The sequence below is a fragment of the Fomitopsis serialis genome (genome assembly GCF_022376445.1).
Source record: "Fomitopsis serialis strain Sig1Antser10 chromosome Unknown B0H18scaffold_32, whole genome shotgun sequence".
Classification (NCBI taxonomy): Eukaryota; Fungi; Basidiomycota; class Agaricomycetes; order Polyporales; family Fomitopsidaceae; genus Fomitopsis; species Fomitopsis serialis.
In genome coordinates, this window is record NW_025954992.1 from 178618 (window position 1) to 194685 (window position 16068).

Genomic DNA, 16068 nt, shown 5'->3' on the forward strand with positions numbered 1-16068 from the left:
GCACCCCCTAGGCCGAAGTATGCTCGCTTCGCTCGCAAATATTTAGGGCACCGCCTTCTCGCCTGCACACTGCGCCAACATATGTCTACCCCCGACGTCTTACAGCAGAATTTATTGTCTAGCTATCAGCGCCGCTTCCCGCAGGATGAATGCCGACGGCATCGAGAGTAGTCTGGATGTATCAGGTCAAAGAGTGAGCATGATCTCGCGTGTACGTCGCTTCAGCAATCTCTCTACTTAATGCCGTAGGACAGAACCTCACTGACCAGTACATGGATCTGGTGCTACCACAGGGGACCCCGGCATCGTATCATCATCCCGTACCAATTCATAGTTTGCCCAACGAGATTCTGACGGAGATTCTGTCGACCGCTGTCTCGGCCACGTCACCCGGACTAGGTGTTATTGATGTCTCTCAGGACATCATCACACTGAGCCACGTCTGTTCGTACTGGCACAGACTAGCGGACCAGGATGCAAGGCTGTGGTCGACGATACTCATTCGCGGCACGACACTCGACGACAAGTCACGTCTAGCAAAGTATCTGCGACAATCGTGCGCATACCCCATCCATATCATCATCACGCCCCTACACATCCTGGACGACGATTTCCGTGGCTGCATTGTGAGCCTTCAACCCCACATGCATCGCATCAAACGATTGTTCGTCAAAATGAACAACAGCTGGGTTATGGAGAACGTCATCAGCCGCCTCACAAACACTGCCCCTCAACTCGCAGAGCTCACTCTCGGCCTCGTCCAGCCTGAGTCCTGGGTCGATGCACTGGCAACGGCTTTCGACTCACGGGCGCCATACTGTCACATCGTAGCATCTACGCTGTTCGGCGGAAACACCCCTGCGTTGCGTTCTCTCTACCTGTCGTCTGTGTCGTTTCCCTCGTCCATTGTGGGGAATTTGCACCACCTGACGCTGGATGACATGTTCAACCGCTACGAAGCTGTTGATGAACTTCTGGACGTGCTCAAGAAATGTTCCGAGCTCGAATCTCTTACCATGCGATATGTTCCTGTCTTGCACCCACCGATGGAAATGGACCCAGAACCCCCCGTTGCCCGACGCGCAGACGAGGACGCTGTCTCTCTGCCCGCTCTGCGACGCCTCGTTCTCGCTGGTCAGTTTGTCTCATATGTTAGCCACTTCCTCGCGCGAGTCTCCATCCCTGGTCCCACAAAGTGCGCATTCCACATGATGGTTAACAATGCTCCTGTCGCGCACCTGGACCCTGGCATGTTCTTCGGAACTTGCGAGTCTACCAATATCTTCTCATCGCTGCGCATCCTCGAGGCTTGCGTGGCCACCTCCGGTCGGCTCGTCGTCAAGGGTTACACGACCGACAACCTCCCAGTGATGGTGGACTCGCCTGCGACCGTAGACTCTGAGCCGGCCTTCACACTTGAGTTCCTCGATGTGAATCCTGTCGCCACACTGTCCTGCCTCGCTCCAGGACTCACGCGGCAGCCCGGCGAGCCCACAATGCACACACTTATCGTCCGTGGTACCCCGCTCAATATGTCAGGCATGCGCTGGCGGCACCTCCTCATCGGGAAGCACACGGGAAATCTGCGCACCTTACGCCTCGTCGAAATCGCCGCGCAGGACGCTGAGGATTTTGTCTCCACGCTGTCCTCCCCGGGCCCGTGTACGCCTCCTGAGCGCGAGTTGCCGCTCCTCCCGTATCTGGCGACACTTGTGATTGTGCGGCCTGTGGGAGGTTTCACCGAACTGTTGCGAGACGCACTGGAGAAAGCGGTACGGTATTTGAGCGAGGATGGCAAGCTGGAGACGGTGGAGTTGGTGCAGGAGCCGGGCGTGACGATAGACTGGGGGTCTCTGCGTGCATACTGCACAGTGAAAGTGGATGGGGACGGTGCTTCGTGAAGGCGGTGGTCCGTGTTTTATCTTGCTGGGGTTCTGGCATTCTGGACTATTTATTCATGATCACCATGACACGAGTAGAATGTAGACCACACCGATGCTAGCGTCGTAGATCACAGCTAGCTATTTATTGTTGACTCCCATTGATTGTCTGCTGAAGGCTGTGTCCTATGTAGACTGTATGTATGTATGACAGCTAACTATTTATCTTCCTACTTGAGATGCAGCACATCCGAGTCTCCGATTCTCAGTTGCCACTGGCAGGTCCTAATGTCTATCCGTCGTTGAACTCATGCCAGCTGAGTCCCAGGCCTGGTGAGGAGCAATTGCTGTGGATATCAGTCAATACGCATGCAAGAGCCTGCTTGCAGGTATGTACATGCCAATATCTATGTTCAAAGAGTTGACTATTGGATGATGCTGGAGGCTGAATGGTACCTCAGAGATCTACAGGCATGTCAGAAGTCGAGCACAATGACGAGCAACTTAACAACAGTTGGATTTCAGGTAGTTGTCGGATCGTCGCAAAGGAGAAGTGGACGCGATTTGTTCACATTGCTCCAGGCAGGAACTGATCACATCCCACACTCTGTTACATCGACTTCCACCGCCGTCGCCCAGAGTATACCGAGCTTCTGCGCATCCCCGCCCGTCAAACCGTTCATCGCCGCCTTTGCCAAGTTGAATCCGTCCTCCGCGTAATCAACAACCAGGACATTGACGCTGCTCTCGTTGTACGACAGCTCCCAGCAGGTCACGCAGCCAGTAGAGCCGTTAGCAGAGACCATGGCAGAGCCGCCTATGTATGGGAAGCCTGGCAGCGAGCCGAGGTTCGTTAAGCCGAGGTCGGTAAGGTTGGCAGAGCAAGCGAGGTCCGTTATGGGGCAGAGAAGTTGTCATAGGTGGTGTCGTAGGAGATGGTGACTGTCTCTTCGGCAGATGCGTTGCGGCTGGCCAGTGAAAAGAGAGACAAGGGCAGAGCGATCATCGACGGAAGCATTGTCAAAGGTTGAAGGCTTTAGGATGCTCTACGACTGTCACGACGGAATGACGGGGGAGGGAAGAGCAGTAGCGGTAGAATCGACTGGTAGTCACAGAATGTTGTGATTCGGACCAGCGGTGCTGACAATGGTGGAGCACTGGCAATGCCACTTACAGGCACCCTAGGTCAATCAGAATCATGCGTACATTCGACCGCTCTAGTGAGCAGCCGCAATGTGCTTACCATGCGACTGTCCAACTGCAGGGTGAACGGCTGACCAGTGGTCGCGAATGAAGACTCGGCCCTGCGTAAAGAATGGAAGTGCATGGGGAAAAACACGCACAAGTAACAGAATCACACCCCTCGTACATGGTCGCGCTATATGAAACTAGCACTGCTGGAAGCCATGCGTGCATGCGTGCCCAGTTGCCCGTGTCTGACGAGCCAGAATCGACAATGCGCCGTAGGTTGTATAGTATTCGTCTTCTGGGTTCACGTTCACCTGTCAGGAATGTACTTGCTCTTGCAACTGATGATCGTTCTAGGAGTCCGTCAAGAGCCGCGATAGCGTTCACAAGCAGGCGAAGCACGGATTTGGGAGAGGAAGAGATGCCGACGGGCGCCAGCCCGAGGCTACAACTACAAGCGGCCATGGACGTCTCCCAGCTCTGCCGTACCCTCCGCCTCGTCCTCGAGTCCGCACCAGACGCGCCCTCGCTCGACGACCTCTTCAAACAGGCTGACAGCTTTGCTGAGGGAGTGCGAGGCTCCCCTCACCGTGCGGCAATCGTCGCCGCGCTCGAAGACGAGCTCCAGGCGATCTACGACCCGGTCATCGACTATGCCTCCCTCACGCAGGCGGAACCTTTCCTCGGGTGCTGTACCATCTCCGCCCGATCTTACCACCGTCTTCCTTAATCTCTACGTGGTTCGAGCCTACGCTGCGGCCAGCGCTCCGAGAGCCGAGGTTACCTACGCCTTCCGTAGAGTATGCGAAGGGGCTCATCATAGCTGCCCTCGACGTTGGGTCTTATGCCGACGAGGGGGAGGAGGAGCGCGAGAAGCAGCAGGAGAAGGTCAGCGGGTTCCGGCGGCGACTGATGGACCTCTACCTCCTGGACGCTTTGAACGAGAGCTCTGGAGATGACGTCCTGGAGTGGGCGACTCTGGACGTGGAGCAGCGAGAGAAGAAAAGCTGCTGGAAGACGAACCTGGAGGACGTTCTCATCCGAGTGGGTCTCGAACGGCCAGAGGTGAGCGCAAATCCTTGTATGTTTGCTTGGCATCGCATGAGGAAGGGCGCAAGCGATGCTACGCCGGAATGATGCTGGACAGACCGTCTCAGTATTACTTGGAAGCATCACACTCATGAACCCTTGACAGGACTTCCTCACAGAGGTCTTCCACTGTTTCACGTTGCCGTCATCGCGGTTGCAGCTCCTCATCCTCCTCAACGCATACACGTCCCAGCAGAAGTTCCCAGACGTCGCTGCCGTCTTGGCCTCCCATAGGCTCACCACTACAATCCTGTACTCCCTCCTCTTCGACAACTCCTCAACCGTAGCGATCGTCGCTTTAACCGTCCTCACGAAGCTCCTCCCCATCTTCGCAGTGAAGGCTGCAGAGCAGCTAAAACGTTACGTTCCGCTCCTCGTGCTCGTGCTCGCGCGCATCGTCTGTTGGCGCGAACGAGAGGCCCCCACGCCCTCGGAGTTCTCTCCAGACGCAGAAGGCGCGAGCCAGTCTGGAAACGACAGCGATGTCGAGGGGGGCCTGCCTGACGGTGCATACACACCGCCGATCCATGAAGACATTACATGGGAGCGGCTGGAACAGACTTTCCTCGGTGGGGCGTCGTCTGCGCCGTCGCCCCATCGGTATTTCACAGTGCTATATTATCTGTACCCGTGTAACACTATCCGGTTCTTGCGGTACCCCATCCAGTACGTTACCGAGTTTGCGAGCCAGAACCCATACGCTGTGGAATGGGACGTGGTACTAGACGAACCGCAAATCAGAAGCAGGAGTGAGGTATGCACCTTCCTCGCTCTCTCTTCGTCTGTATATTGAACTATTGGTTACAAGCCTTTGATGCGTGGACACGTCCTGCACCCACACCTCATCTGGCGGGGCCCTGCAGAAGAGCTGTCCAAGCCTGACTTCTGGGCTGACTACGACACCGCGGGGATCCTCGGCGAGTGCACGATGCTTGACGTGCGTAACGCCGCGCTTGGCATGCAGCAGCGCGCCCCCGCCGTCATCTCGCCCGAACTGTCCGTCCTCCCCACATCCCCAGGCCCCACCCGCACTTTCGCCGACTCCCCCGCGTCCGCGTACGCGCTGCCCTGCCCGACAGTGCGCAACGAGGGCCTGTCCACGCCCGTGACAGCCAGTACGCCCGGCCGCCCACGCGTATCCCTGCAGGACATGATTGCGACGTCTGTCGCGCTCAAGTCGGGGTTGGACGTCGAGATCGTGCACCCGTCGGCCTCGTGGTCTGCCGAGGTGTTTCCCCCCGTACGATCCCGCTCCCCATCGCGTGAGACGAGCGAGCAAGCGGAGAGGACGCCCGACCGCTCGAGCGACGCGAGTGGGCAGGAGGTGTCGTTGCACGTCCGGCAGGCGCTCGGTAGGTTGCAGAGGGACGTATTGCTGTTGAGGAACGAGCTCAACCTCGAGTTGTGGAGCTCGAGAGAGAACGTGAAACATATCGGGAGGTTGTATCAGGATAGGGTGCTCTCGAAGACGGCGGAGATGGAGCGACAGGGCCTGGTGAGTGCAACGACGCTTGGGATACCGGTGACGGGTTTTGATTGGTGTCCGTCGGCGTTGCAGCACAACAAGCTGCGCGAGTATAAGACGGAGGTGATGCGTCTGCAGCGGGCGCTCAAGGAGCACAAGGAGCAGTCCAACGCGGTGAAGAACCAATTGCAGGACCACAGTAAGAAGGCGCAAGAAAGGCTGCGAGAGTTCAGGAACGAGAAGAAAGGCTGGATGGAGGAGGCGGCTGTCATGCGCGCAGCGGACAAGGAGGCAAAGGTCAGTTCGGGGCTTGCGCATAGGAGCGCAGATGAGGTATCTGAACGTGGCATGTGCGCAGGAAACTTTCGCAGCGCAGGGGAAGCTACTCGAGGAAGCACTTCAGAGGGTCTTCCAGCTGGAGACAAAAATCAGGGAGAACGCCCCGAAGGTCGATAGGTTACATGACTACGAAAAGCAGATTGAACAGCTGGTTACACTTCAACGCCTATGGTACGTCTGTGCATTGGCCTTAGAGTGTGGTATCTCAACGCGTCACATAGGGAACTAGACGTCCAGAAGCTGAACGACCAAACGGAGTATCTGCAAATATTCAACAGTAAATACGGCAAAATGGAGCTTAGGCTTGACACGTACGAACAGACTCATGCGGATCTGACACAAATCTTAGAGTACGCGACGATGAGCAGTGGCGTTGCATGAAGTATTGACGACTGTCATGTTCACAGGAAGCAGCGTCAACACGTCCGATCACTCGAAAGCCAGCTGGGTGCTACGCGGAAGCAGCTAGAAGGCGCACGGAAAATGTCAAGCCTGGCAAGAATGTCTAAAGCAGGCGAAGAGGTCGAGCAACTATCAGCAGCGAACCGGCGGTTACGAGAGGAGAAAGATGATCTACGTGATGAGCTCGAGGAGCACAAAGCAATGGTAGAGGCTTTGAAGGCGACGGTCAGTGGTAGGCAGGGGCTCATTGGCAGTGGCCGGACGTCGCGGTCAGGCTCTGGGACCCTGTGGCCCGCGGGAGATGCGGGTGTGGCGGCAACGTGAGGCGACGGTTCGAGAATGTTGATGTCCGGTGGCGGTACGTCCCGCGGCGTATGGGTGCAGTCTCTGGATCCCAGATGGTTGGAATGTAGTCACATGCGATAATACACTGTACTCTATGTCTCGACATGAACTGCTCGGTGCGGAGTGTGTCCGCAAGTCAACCGCAAGCAACATCATGCTTTAATCATAGTTAAGAATCGGCTCGGGAGGCGCTGGATGTGTGGTAGCGCCGGTGTGGCGGATAAGGGGTGTGGAAGGGGATGGAAGGCGGGCGAACGCGCTTCCGGCGTGCGAGACTTGTCGAATGCGGATGGAAGGTTCGAGAATGAAAAGAGAGCAGCCGTACAAATAGCCTCTCCTGCCCGCCCTCCCCTCCTCGTCTTCTGACATCCACGCCCACATCCCCAGCTATACCCACATCCCACCCTTATCTTCTCAAAAAATGGCTACCGAGAGCTTTGGTTTCCAGGCCGAGATCAGCCAGTTGCTCGACCTGATCATCAGTAAGCATGCTCGTCTTCATCTCGCGACGCGCGTCGCCTCAAACGCGTCCTTGCAGACACCTTCTACTCGAACAAGGAGATCTTCCTTCGGGAGATCATCTCGAACGCCTCCGATGCCCTGGACAAGATCCGCTATGCGTCTCTCACCGACCCGTCGGCCCTCGACACCGGCAAGGACCTCTACATCCGTATCATCCCCGACAAAGAGAACAAGATTCTCCGACTCATCGACACGGGTATCGGTATGACCAAGGCCGACATGGTCAACAACCTCGGTACCATTGCCAAGTCCGGCACCAAGGTTTGTAGCGATGAGCCTCCACCTGAGATTTTCCATCTGACGATCTGCTCTTAGGGTTTCATGGAGGCATTGAGCTCAGGTGCCGACATTTCCATGATCGGCCAGTTTGGTGTCGGTTTCTACTCCTCGTACCTCGTCGCCGAGCGCGTGCAAGTCATCTCGAAGCACAACGACGATGAGCAGTACATCTGGGAGTCCGCTGCGGGTGGCACCTTCACTATCACTTCCGACAACATCAACCCTCCTCTCGGCCGTGGTACCGAGATCCGTCTCTTCATGAAGGAGGACCAGCTCGAGTACCTCGAGGAGAAGCGCATCAAGGACATTGTCAAGAAGCACTCCGAGTTCATCTCGTACCCCATTCAGTTGGCCGTGACCAAGGAGGTCGAGAAGGTACGTACACGTCTAATGTCACTTGTTGCAGTGCGTCGACTGACACGAATCGTTGTTTAGGAGGTTGAAGACGAGGAGGAGGAGGAGGCGAAGGAGGATGAAGAGAAGCCGAAGATCGAGGAGGTTGATGAGGAGGAGAAGCCTAAGAAGACCAAGAAGATCAAGGAGAAGGAGGTTCAAAACGAGGAGCTCAACAAGACGAAGCCCATCTGGACGCGTAACCCCAGCGAGATCACTCAAGAGGAATACTCTGCCTTCTACAAGAGCTTGACGAACGACTGGGAGGAGCATCTCGCTGTCAAGCACTTCTCCGTCGAGGGTCAGCTTGAGTTCAAGGCCATCCTCTTCGTTCCCAAGCGGTAAGTGCACTAGGGTATGTCAGGCGAATGCGTGACTGACCGTCGCCTTACAGTGCACCCTTCGATCTCTTCGAGACCAAGAAGAAGCGCAACAACATCAAGCTCTATGTTCGCCGCGTCTTCATCATGGACGACTGCGAGGATCTCATCCCCGAGTACCTCAACTTCGTCAAGGGTATCGTTGACTCTGAGGATCTGCCGCTCAATATCTCTCGTGAGACGCTCCAGCAGAACAAGATCCTCAAGGTCATCCGCAAGAACATTGTTAAGAAGTGCCTCGACTTGATCACTGAGATCTCGGAGGACAAGGACAACTTCAACAAGTTCTACGAGTCTTTCGGCAAGAACCTCAAGCTCGGTGTTCACGAGGACGCGCAGAACCGCAGCAAGCTCGCTGAATTCCTCCGCTTCTACACGACGAAGTCGCAGGAGGAGATGACCTCGCTCAAGGGTAAGTCGCGTCGACCTCACGTTCATGGCTCATTCGCTAATGATCCCCCTTAGACTACATCACTCGTATGCCCGAGGTCCAGAAGAACATCTACTACCTCACTGGCGAGTCGCTCTCTGCTGTGAAGGACTCGCCTTTCCTCGAGGTGCTTAAGCGCAAGGGCTTCGAGGTCCTTCTGCTCGTCGACCCCATCGACGAGTATGCCATCACCCAGCTCAAGGAGTTCGATGGCCACAAGCTCATCTGTGTGTCGAAGGAGGGCCTCGAGCTCGAGGAGACCGACGAGGAGAAGAAGGAGCGCGAGGAGGAGGCCAAGCAGTTCGAGGACCTGTGCAAGGCCGTCAAGGATGCGCTCGGCGACAAGGTCGAGAAGGTCGTCGTCTCGAACCGTATCTCTGACTCGCCGTGCGTGCTCGTCACCGGTCAGTTCGGCTGGTCGTCGAACATGGAGCGCATCATGAAGGCGCAGGCGCTCCGCGACTCGTCGATGTCGTCGTACATGGCTTCGAAGAAGACGCTCGAGCTTAACCCGCACAACCCGATCGTCAAGGAGCTCAGGAAGAAGGTGGCGGAGGACCAGGCGGACAAGTCCGTGCGCGACCTGACGTACCTCCTCTTCGAGACCGCTCTCCTCACCTCTGGTTTCTCGCTCGACGACCCGACGTCGTTCGCGAAGCGCATCCACCGCATGATCTCGCTCGGCCTCGACGTCGACGAGGAAGAGTCGGCACCCCTCGCGTCGACCGACGACGCACCCGTAGCAGAGGGCGCGTCGACGTCTGCCATGGAGGAGATCGACTAGATGGGGTGTTCGGTAGAAGGACCGGGTCTGTTGCTGTCGTGCTCCTTGTAGTGTATCATAGCTTTTGCTTGGGCTTTGTTGTCTTCGCATTTCACGACCATATCATACGACGCTAATGTAGTGCACATAGCGCATACACAACGAAAATCAATGCATAGCTGTATCTCACTGTTCCCCGGTATACAGTAGCGTTGTTGTGTTGAGGCGGAATTCTTCACTCTAAGGTGTGCATCGGTGAACGTTGAACGTGGTATCTCCTTCGTCTCGTTCACAATGTGCTTGTGTCTAAGAAAGACCTTCGTGTAATGGTACGCGGAGTGACGCGGCCACGTGACCGCGTAGGCGTAGCGCTTCGCATCACTTGCAACGCTCTTAATTCGCTCGCTTCCGTAACGCCCACTACGCTGGTTCGTTCGCTCCACGCAGAATCGATAAGTAGGCATTCTGCTACTTAATGAATACGCCTGCTGAGCTAGTGCATGCAAGCTCTTTAGCCACCACCATGGCAGTCGTCCCCACATTGGCCAATGCCCCGCGCGATATCCTCAGAGAGGTCTTCACCCATGGGGTCATCTACGGTATGACCGTGAATAACAAGGGAGAGCGCGTGGAACTCCGTGCCACCCTCTCAGCGGTGTGTCACCAGTGGAAGACGATAGTGGACGCTACACCGCTCCTCTGGTCCTTGGTCTACATCACTCTCGGCAGGCCTCCTTCTCGCGAGTCATGGGATTTGGCCATGGCGCGATCTGGGACGCAACCCTTGGACATCACTGTCCGTTCAGGAGGCTGTCCCTTTGAAAAGGAGTTGAGCGCAGTGACCCACGTCATGCAGCTGCTCACTCCACACATCCGGAGGTGGAAGTTGATCCATCTCAGTCTCGACGACATGGTAAACGTCAAGGCTGCCGTGTCTCTATGGAAAGGGACGGCCGATGCTTTGGAAGAGATATTCCTAAGCAGCGAACCAGAATGCGATAGCGATATCGAAGTTGAGCTGGCTTTGGACCCGACATTCACCGCGCCGAAACTTCAAGTATTCGCGCTTTACGACATTCCCATCATGAAAGGCGGCGGGAGGCTGCCAAAGCACTTCCCCGTTCTGGACGAGCTTTCACTCGTGCGCTCCACCTTCACCGAAACCACGGGTAATAGCTGGCCGAGGTTGGCGCAGGTACTCAAGAACCTGAAACACTTGCGCTCTCTCAATTTTGTGCCCGAACACGGAGGCGACGATGATGACGACGAGGACGAAGACGAAGAAGACGAGGACGAGGACGATGAAAACGTGCCGGACGTCAGCTCACTCCCTTCTCTGCCCGCCCTTGAAGAACTCATCGTCATGGACATGTCGCTAAGCGCCATCAACAAACTTCTCGGCACGTTCACTGCTCCCCGGCTATCGAAGCTGGAGATCGCAAGCTATGAGTCCGGAGATGACGAAGAGGAGCGTCTTCCTAAAACAAAAAAGCTGTTGAATCGTTTCCCATCCCTGCGTACCCTCAGACTCTGCGACTCCGTCGACGCCATGGAGTTAGAAAACGTGAAGTACCTGGCCGAAGACTTCGAGCGCCTCGAAATCACACACGTCGACCTCGAGCCTCTGTTCCAGATGTTGACGAAGCGGACTACGCGGTCGAAGTGGCCCATCCCTAGGTTGCGGTCTATGGAGATGCATTTTGGGGAGAAAGTACCGGTGGCTGCACTACGCGGTCTCGTTGAAGCATGTGCTACCGCGGGCCATGCTATCGAGAGCGTTGCAGTACACACGGCATCCCAGTGCCCCCAGAAGGACAACAGTTGGTTCGGGCGCAACGTGCAAAAGTTTTCTTGGACATCGGTGTCCGACATTCATGCAGGGGCCTCCTCTGTGACGTTGGTGTACGGGCCGCGAGCTTGATGACCTCGTCGTCGGATGAGTCGTTGATGTATGCTGGACTGTGCGATTGATGATTGAGTTTGTCATAACTACTGATTAGTCTTGCAGTACCTTACACACACTGTCTTGCCACTGGTAGGACATTTGTTGCGCTGGGTTGTGGACATTGTTAATGTGCTCTGGCGGTCTAATGGTCTCGCCCATGTCTTGTAGTATTGTTCCAGGCCAGCGGTCCGTACCACATGCACCTGTTCCTGTCGATCGTATACCGTTGCGGGGCTCTGTACATTGACAATAGTACACGACTCGTTTCACCAATACGTCCTGGGCAAGTGGAATGGTTGTACTCGTGTAATGGAACCTCGAACTTGCCGCCCAGTCAATAATTTGTAGTCTTCTCCAGCAGCCATCGAATCCCTGCCCTCAAGTCCTGGTCGTGCTTGACCGCTTGAGTCAATTCGGGATTCATTGTCGCAAATATGTGCGGTACACCAGGATAACTGAACGTAAGTCAGCATCACGCAGGTCCAAAGCTGCTGAGATCCGACTCACACATCAATCTTGGTCTCCACGCCAGCTTCGTGTAGGACTTTCTCGTAGAGCAAGCATTCGTCCCTGACAGGATCCCACCCGCAGATTTGAATATACAGCGGCGGGAGGGCGGCATGCGAGGGATAGAGGAGAGGAGAGAACTCCGGATTGAACGGGTCTGCCTGTATCGTCCCTGGATTGGGTCAGAGATGCGTAAAAAGCAGTCAGCCATAGGGAACCCAACTGAGAAGAAAGAGTGACACTTACGGGCATAGAAGAGTAGGTCGTCGCGCGTCAGGATAGGTGCATCCTTCAGTTCCTCCATGGAAAGCAGCTCCGTTTCGTGTCTATGAAGTCGGTCCATGAGGTCCCGCCAAGGTGTCTAACACGCACTCAGGACGCCCACTTTGCAGGAACCGCGTCAGGATGTACCACTTGCGGATACTGCAGAACATGCCCAGTGAGTTGGCGCCCACGGAAGAACGGATCGTCCCGCGCGCGGTGTGTCAGTACTGCTACAATATTACCACCGGACGACTGTCCACCAAGCAGGAAACCTCTCGCTACGGAAGCCGAAAGCAAGGCTGCACTCTCTGCCGCCTGGGCCATGATTGCAAAGTAAGGTTCAAAATTTGGATTAGCTAGACGGTGCGACATACCCATTTCAGTGCAGCATAGCAGTCATTCAATGCAGTGGGAAACGGGAACTCTGGGGCTAGTCTGTGATCGTACAATGCGTTATGCCAGTATATCTAATCCACGAGCAGTGGTCGGTCCTCGTACCTGTACTCGACATTGACAGTGACGATTCCCAACTCTACGCTGAGGGTGCGCAGGAGGTAATCATCAGTATCAAGGGACCCAGTGATGAATCCTGACGCCGGTGCGATGCGACGCGTGAGCCTGTTGGTCAACACAGAAGCGTGGCTTCTAACATGTACCTCCGCCATGAACCCAGACCATCAGAGGAAAGACTTCACCGCCGCTCGTGGGGATCGTGCATCTGGCGGTGATCTTGCCACCGTCCACCGCCACTTCGTGGTCTACAACGCGGTACTCCGTCTCTGCAAGTTATAGCGAGTGCTCAGTCTGTATATCTCCATGTCTATGAGTCAGACCGCTCACCCGCAGGCAGACGAGCACCTCGTATCTTCTTCAAAGCAGGCACGACGATGTCTTTCGCCAAATTCCGCCACGCTTGTATGTCTTCCCCGATGGGCGGAGGCGGCGAGAGCTGGGCGAGCAGCGCAGCGTACTCGGGGTCAGGAGTAGCCAAGTATCGATTCTGAGCCATGGTACCGTACGGTACGCTGCGTTCGGAATGCAGTCACGGTCGGATGAAGTCGATCTTATATCTGTCTGATGGTGCCGGTGAGCGCTGACTCATCGTACCGATCTCTCGTCGCATTGTCTCAGCAGACCGGCTCGAACCTCAGGGTGCTTGTGGGGATTCATTAAGTAGCGCTTGTAATATATGAAGGCCTTATTTGCCGCCCGCGAAGAGCGACTGTACGACGTTCCGCCTGTAGGTAGTATACAGCATCCCGAGCTCCTGTCCGCAGCATCCAGTCAACCAACCCCAGCAACGAGCGTATGCAGAGAAAACTCACCTCCAATGTAAATGGATCGCCACCGGAGGCGATACCATCCGGGGGTGTGCAGATGCCAGGCGCACGCCATCTGATGTCTCGCCCCCACACATCTATGACATCAAGTCCTGCTGTAACGGATCTATACATCCAGCCTACGGCGTTAATACCCAAATGTACACTACCTAAGCAAAACAACAACGAAAGGAGTGACAGCTCAAGCACAGCAAAGCAGAGTCCGAGACGACACCAGTGTGTCCCACACGCGACCACATACACCTATAGATAAGTTAAAGCCCCAACCAGAGAGCAGTTCGTCACTTCCTCGGCGCGTCTTCCGGGAGGTGGAACTCCGCTTGGTAATAGCCACACGGACTGAGAACAGTCGCCAACCCGCGGTGGCACTCCACCTCGAAACTCGCGAAGGGATAGCTCTCCCCATCGACGGAGAAGCAGCCGTTCGCCTTGTACGGTTCAACACGGTAGGCGGTCGCCCTGAAGTAATGTTGCTGTATGCGGGATCAGTGGTAGTGCAGAGTGGCAGGAACTGTACTGACCGTGTCCATCCAGAATTGGTCACCACTCTCCGAGCCTGCCATGGCGTCGATCATCACTTTCCGAGTGGACTGGCCAGGGCGCGTGAGTAGAGCAGAATGACAAGTCTCCCGAGAAACATACAAGCTCCTGGGCGACGACATCAAGCAGCCCGTCGTCCGGTATAGACACCGGGAACTGCATCAAGTCTTTCGAGACATACGAGCCCTTCCCTGCGTATACAAACGACAGCGGCTTCATGAACGTCACCCAGCCATCCGCATCCGGTTCCGACACCACTGATGGTCGTTTCGGCTCGAGAGGTGTGGTTGAGTTGACAGTCGTCCCTCCAATCGTCGACTCGTAGCCTGTCGTTGCTGTCCATGGTGTAGGAGCCGGGGAAGAAGGCGGTAATGAGGAGTGCTGGCTGTACTGTGCTTTTGCGTTGGCACGATATGCGTTGAGATCCTGAACCATCTTGCGCTTATCGCTTTCTACGACCTTCAACGATAGCTGCACCGGACAGCGCGTCTTCCGGAGAACTGAGAGACTTTAGCCTTGGTCTGCTCTACGGAAGCCTAGATCGCGTACCTCCAAAGATATACCCAAGCACGAAACGCCTATTGAAGACATGCGTGAGCAGACGGTCAGACCGACTGATATTTGCGGGACTAACGTTGCGCCCAAGCAGCGCATCCATTCCGTTCCTAGGTCCAAGTCTGCGAACAGACCGACGGTTTGTGACAAGAAAGAGAACGTTCTGTGACCATTCTGCGCGACAGACATCAAGTCAATGTGCATCGGGCGGCCTGACAAGAAGACAATGTTTTAGGTGCGCTTATCAAGTCTGCGCATTACTCACCCTTGATGGCATTCAAGGCACCTGCAGATACGTCGTATCCATCCTAAGACACGAGGAAGTCAGGTTGTTGATACGCAGGAGAAGCATCCATATTACCTGCATTCCTAGGATATTCAATGAAAGGCCGTTTCCGGACCCGCTCGGCACAGGCGCGATAGGTATGCGGAAGGCTCGTTCCGGATCTCTATGCTCAGCGAAACCATTGATGACCTCATGGATTGAACCATCCCCGGAGACGACTACGACTGCGTCGTATTGATCCAGATCAAGCTCCCTCATGAGCTCACGGGCATGTCCACCGTAGCTCGTGACTTATTGGTAGGGTGAGCGTGAATGGTGATCCAATTAGTGACAGGCTCACATGTCGAGTCAACAATACAACGTGCTGCGTGAAACACAGGTTCAATGCGCTCATTAAAATGAGCAATTGCATTGCCCTAGCATGACGGGTATGAGTAGGTGAGCTGAACCACCGCAGGTGACTGAGACTCGCCGGTCCGCTCTTGGGATTTATCAAGATCTTCAGCTTCTTATGCCGCTTAACACCTGCAGGACATGCGTTCAGACAAACCATTCAGCTAGTCAGAGGGACACGCACCCGCGTACGCCTTGTCCATCAACCTTGTCGCGAACAATGCCGCATGCTCTACCTCGTCCATCCGTACGCTACCTGAGACATGCACAAGGGCGAGGGGGGACTTCGCATTTCGCCTAGCGAGGAAGGAAAGGTTGAAGAGTCCTCCCTTGAGCTCAGCCCAAAGGACATGATGTACATTGCTCTCGACACGAGGCCAGCGCTCTGTGAAGCGAGATTGACAGCGGTGTTAGAAGCGGCCAGTACTATCCATTCAACTGCGCACAGAAGGAGGCACGCTGACTTACTGTCCGAATTTCTCTGAACAAGCAAGGAGTCTCCGGTGAGCGTGACAGCAGTCGACCGGCCTTGTGCACCTATGATGAGCGTATTGGCGTCTGAGTGCGTTGGCCTGCTCAAAGGCAGTGGTGGCGGCGATGCGCTGCGTTTCCCGCACGGAAAGCACATCGTGGACTGGCACAGGACCGTGTCGGGAGAGAGTATGCTACAACCCGGCGAGCTGGGAGGAGAGGACGGAAGGAGAGGAGTCTGGCAAGCCCCTTGCTGCGGCTCTGACCGTGTCAAGACCGTGTTCGGCGCGCT

At 55.6% G+C, this 16068-nt stretch overlaps 7 protein-coding genes across 7 annotated transcripts; 4 read left to right on the forward strand and 3 right to left on the reverse strand.

Annotated features, from left to right (window-relative positions):
- Positions 1–145: 145 nt before the first annotated feature.
- On the forward strand, positions 146–1901 carry B0H18DRAFT_1006793 (uncharacterized protein; the record flags this gene model as incomplete). Its single annotated transcript, XM_048028683.1, has 3 exons — positions 146–211; positions 270–1857; positions 1879–1901. 3 exons carry the CDS (start codon positions 146–148, stop codon positions 1899–1901), a joined length of 1677 nt encoding a protein of 558 aa, XP_047893525.1.
- Positions 1902–2147: 246 nt separating this feature from the next.
- B0H18DRAFT_1006800 (Cerato-platanin) lies at positions 2148–3064 on the reverse strand (the record flags this gene model as incomplete). Its single annotated transcript, XM_048028684.1, has 3 exons — positions 2148–2269; positions 2325–2405; positions 2463–3064. A coding segment is annotated over one exon (237 nt), but the record flags the coding sequence as incomplete, so codon positions are not given.
- On the forward strand, positions 3065–6894 carry B0H18DRAFT_1006802 (uncharacterized protein). Its single transcript, XM_048028685.1, has 8 exons — positions 3065–3760; positions 3832–4133; positions 4264–4911; positions 4966–5652; positions 5716–5919; positions 5981–6132; positions 6183–6311; positions 6369–6894. Exons 1-8 carry the CDS (start codon positions 3196–3198, stop codon positions 6685–6687), a joined length of 3006 nt encoding a protein of 1001 aa, XP_047893527.1. The 5' UTR covers positions 3065–3195; the 3' UTR covers positions 6688–6894.
- A 172-nt stretch (positions 6895–7066) lies between these two features.
- On the forward strand, positions 7067–9824 carry B0H18DRAFT_1006811 (HSP90-domain-containing protein). Its single transcript, XM_048028686.1, has 6 exons — positions 7067–7190; positions 7247–7491; positions 7546–7884; positions 7945–8243; positions 8297–8694; positions 8748–9824. The coding sequence occupies exons 1-6, from the start codon at positions 7130–7132 to the stop codon at positions 9494–9496; spliced, it is 2091 nt and encodes a 696-aa protein (XP_047893528.1). The 5' UTR covers positions 7067–7129; the 3' UTR covers positions 9497–9824.
- Positions 9825–9898: 74 nt separating this feature from the next.
- Positions 9899–11541, forward strand: B0H18DRAFT_352751 (uncharacterized protein). The gene is made up of 2 exons (XM_048037709.1): positions 9899–9927; positions 9995–11541. Exon 2 carries the CDS (start codon positions 9999–10001, stop codon positions 11394–11396), a length of 1398 nt encoding a protein of 465 aa, XP_047893529.1. The 5' UTR covers positions 9899–9927; positions 9995–9998; the 3' UTR covers positions 11397–11541.
- A 34-nt stretch (positions 11542–11575) lies between these two features.
- On the reverse strand, positions 11576–13284 carry B0H18DRAFT_352714 (alpha/beta-hydrolase). The gene is made up of 8 exons (XM_048037708.1): positions 13032–13284; positions 12848–12970; positions 12690–12780; positions 12566–12626; positions 12313–12506; positions 12174–12253; positions 11928–12099; positions 11576–11875 (listed from the first exon to the last, which is right to left on the reverse strand). Exons 1-8 carry the CDS (start codon positions 13198–13200, stop codon positions 11755–11757), a joined length of 1011 nt encoding a protein of 336 aa, XP_047893530.1. The 5' UTR covers positions 13201–13284; the 3' UTR covers positions 11576–11754.
- Positions 13285–13338: 54 nt separating this feature from the next.
- On the reverse strand, positions 13339–16068 carry B0H18DRAFT_1006828 (ATP-NAD kinase-like domain-containing protein). The gene is made up of 12 exons (XM_048028687.1): positions 15774–16068; positions 15490–15690; positions 15385–15437; positions 15253–15328; positions 14988–15202; positions 14892–14934; positions 14706–14838; positions 14621–14649; positions 14174–14571; positions 14053–14121; positions 13517–14004; positions 13339–13458 (listed from the first exon to the last, which is right to left on the reverse strand). The coding sequence occupies exons 1-11, from the start codon at positions 15931–15933 to the stop codon at positions 13813–13815; spliced, it is 1569 nt and encodes a 522-aa protein (XP_047893531.1). The 5' UTR covers positions 15934–16068; the 3' UTR covers positions 13339–13458; positions 13517–13812.

Coding starts and splice junctions, on each gene's coding strand:
- B0H18DRAFT_1006802 (XM_048028685.1), top strand. CDS start 3,196: ATGGAAGTGCATGGGGAAAAACACGCACAAGTAACAGAATCACACCCC. Junction 6,133..6,182: donor GTTACACTTCAACGCCTATG/GTACGTCTGTGC, acceptor CGCGTCACATAG/GGAACTAGACGTCCAGAAGC. Junction 6,312..6,368: donor GATCTGACACAAATCTTAGA/GTACGCGACGAT, acceptor TCATGTTCACAG/GAAGCAGCGTCAACACGTCC.
- B0H18DRAFT_1006811 (XM_048028686.1), top strand. CDS start 7,130: ATGGCTACCGAGAGCTTTGGTTTCCAGGCCGAGATCAGCCAGTTGCTC. Junction 7,191..7,246: donor GTTGCTCGACCTGATCATCA/GTAAGCATGCTC, acceptor GCGTCCTTGCAG/ACACCTTCTACTCGAACAAG. Junction 8,244..8,296: donor ATCCTCTTCGTTCCCAAGCG/GTAAGTGCACTA, acceptor GTCGCCTTACAG/TGCACCCTTCGATCTCTTCG.
- B0H18DRAFT_352751 (XM_048037709.1), top strand. CDS start 9,999: ATGGCAGTCGTCCCCACATTGGCCAATGCCCCGCGCGATATCCTCAGA.
- B0H18DRAFT_352714 (XM_048037708.1), bottom strand. CDS start 13,200: ATGGCTCAGAATCGATACTTGGCTACTCCTGACCCCGAGTACGCTGCG. Junction 12,100..12,173: donor CGACCTACTCTTCTATGCCC/GTAAGTGTCACT, acceptor GACCCAATCCAG/GGACGATACAGGCAGACCCG. Junction 11,876..11,927: donor GTGGAGACCAAGATTGATGT/GTGAGTCGGATC, acceptor ACTTACGTTCAG/TTATCCTGGTGTACCGCACA.
- B0H18DRAFT_1006828 (XM_048028687.1), bottom strand. CDS start 15,933: ATGTGCTTTCCGTGCGGGAAACGCAGCGCATCGCCGCCACCACTGCCT. Junction 15,691..15,773: donor TGTTCAGAGAAATTCGGACA/GTAAGTCAGCGT, acceptor CTCGCTTCACAG/AGCGCTGGCCTCGTGTCGAG. Junction 14,839..14,891: donor TGCCTTGAATGCCATCAAGG/GTGAGTAATGCG, acceptor TCTTCTTGTCAG/GCCGCCCGATGCACATTGAC.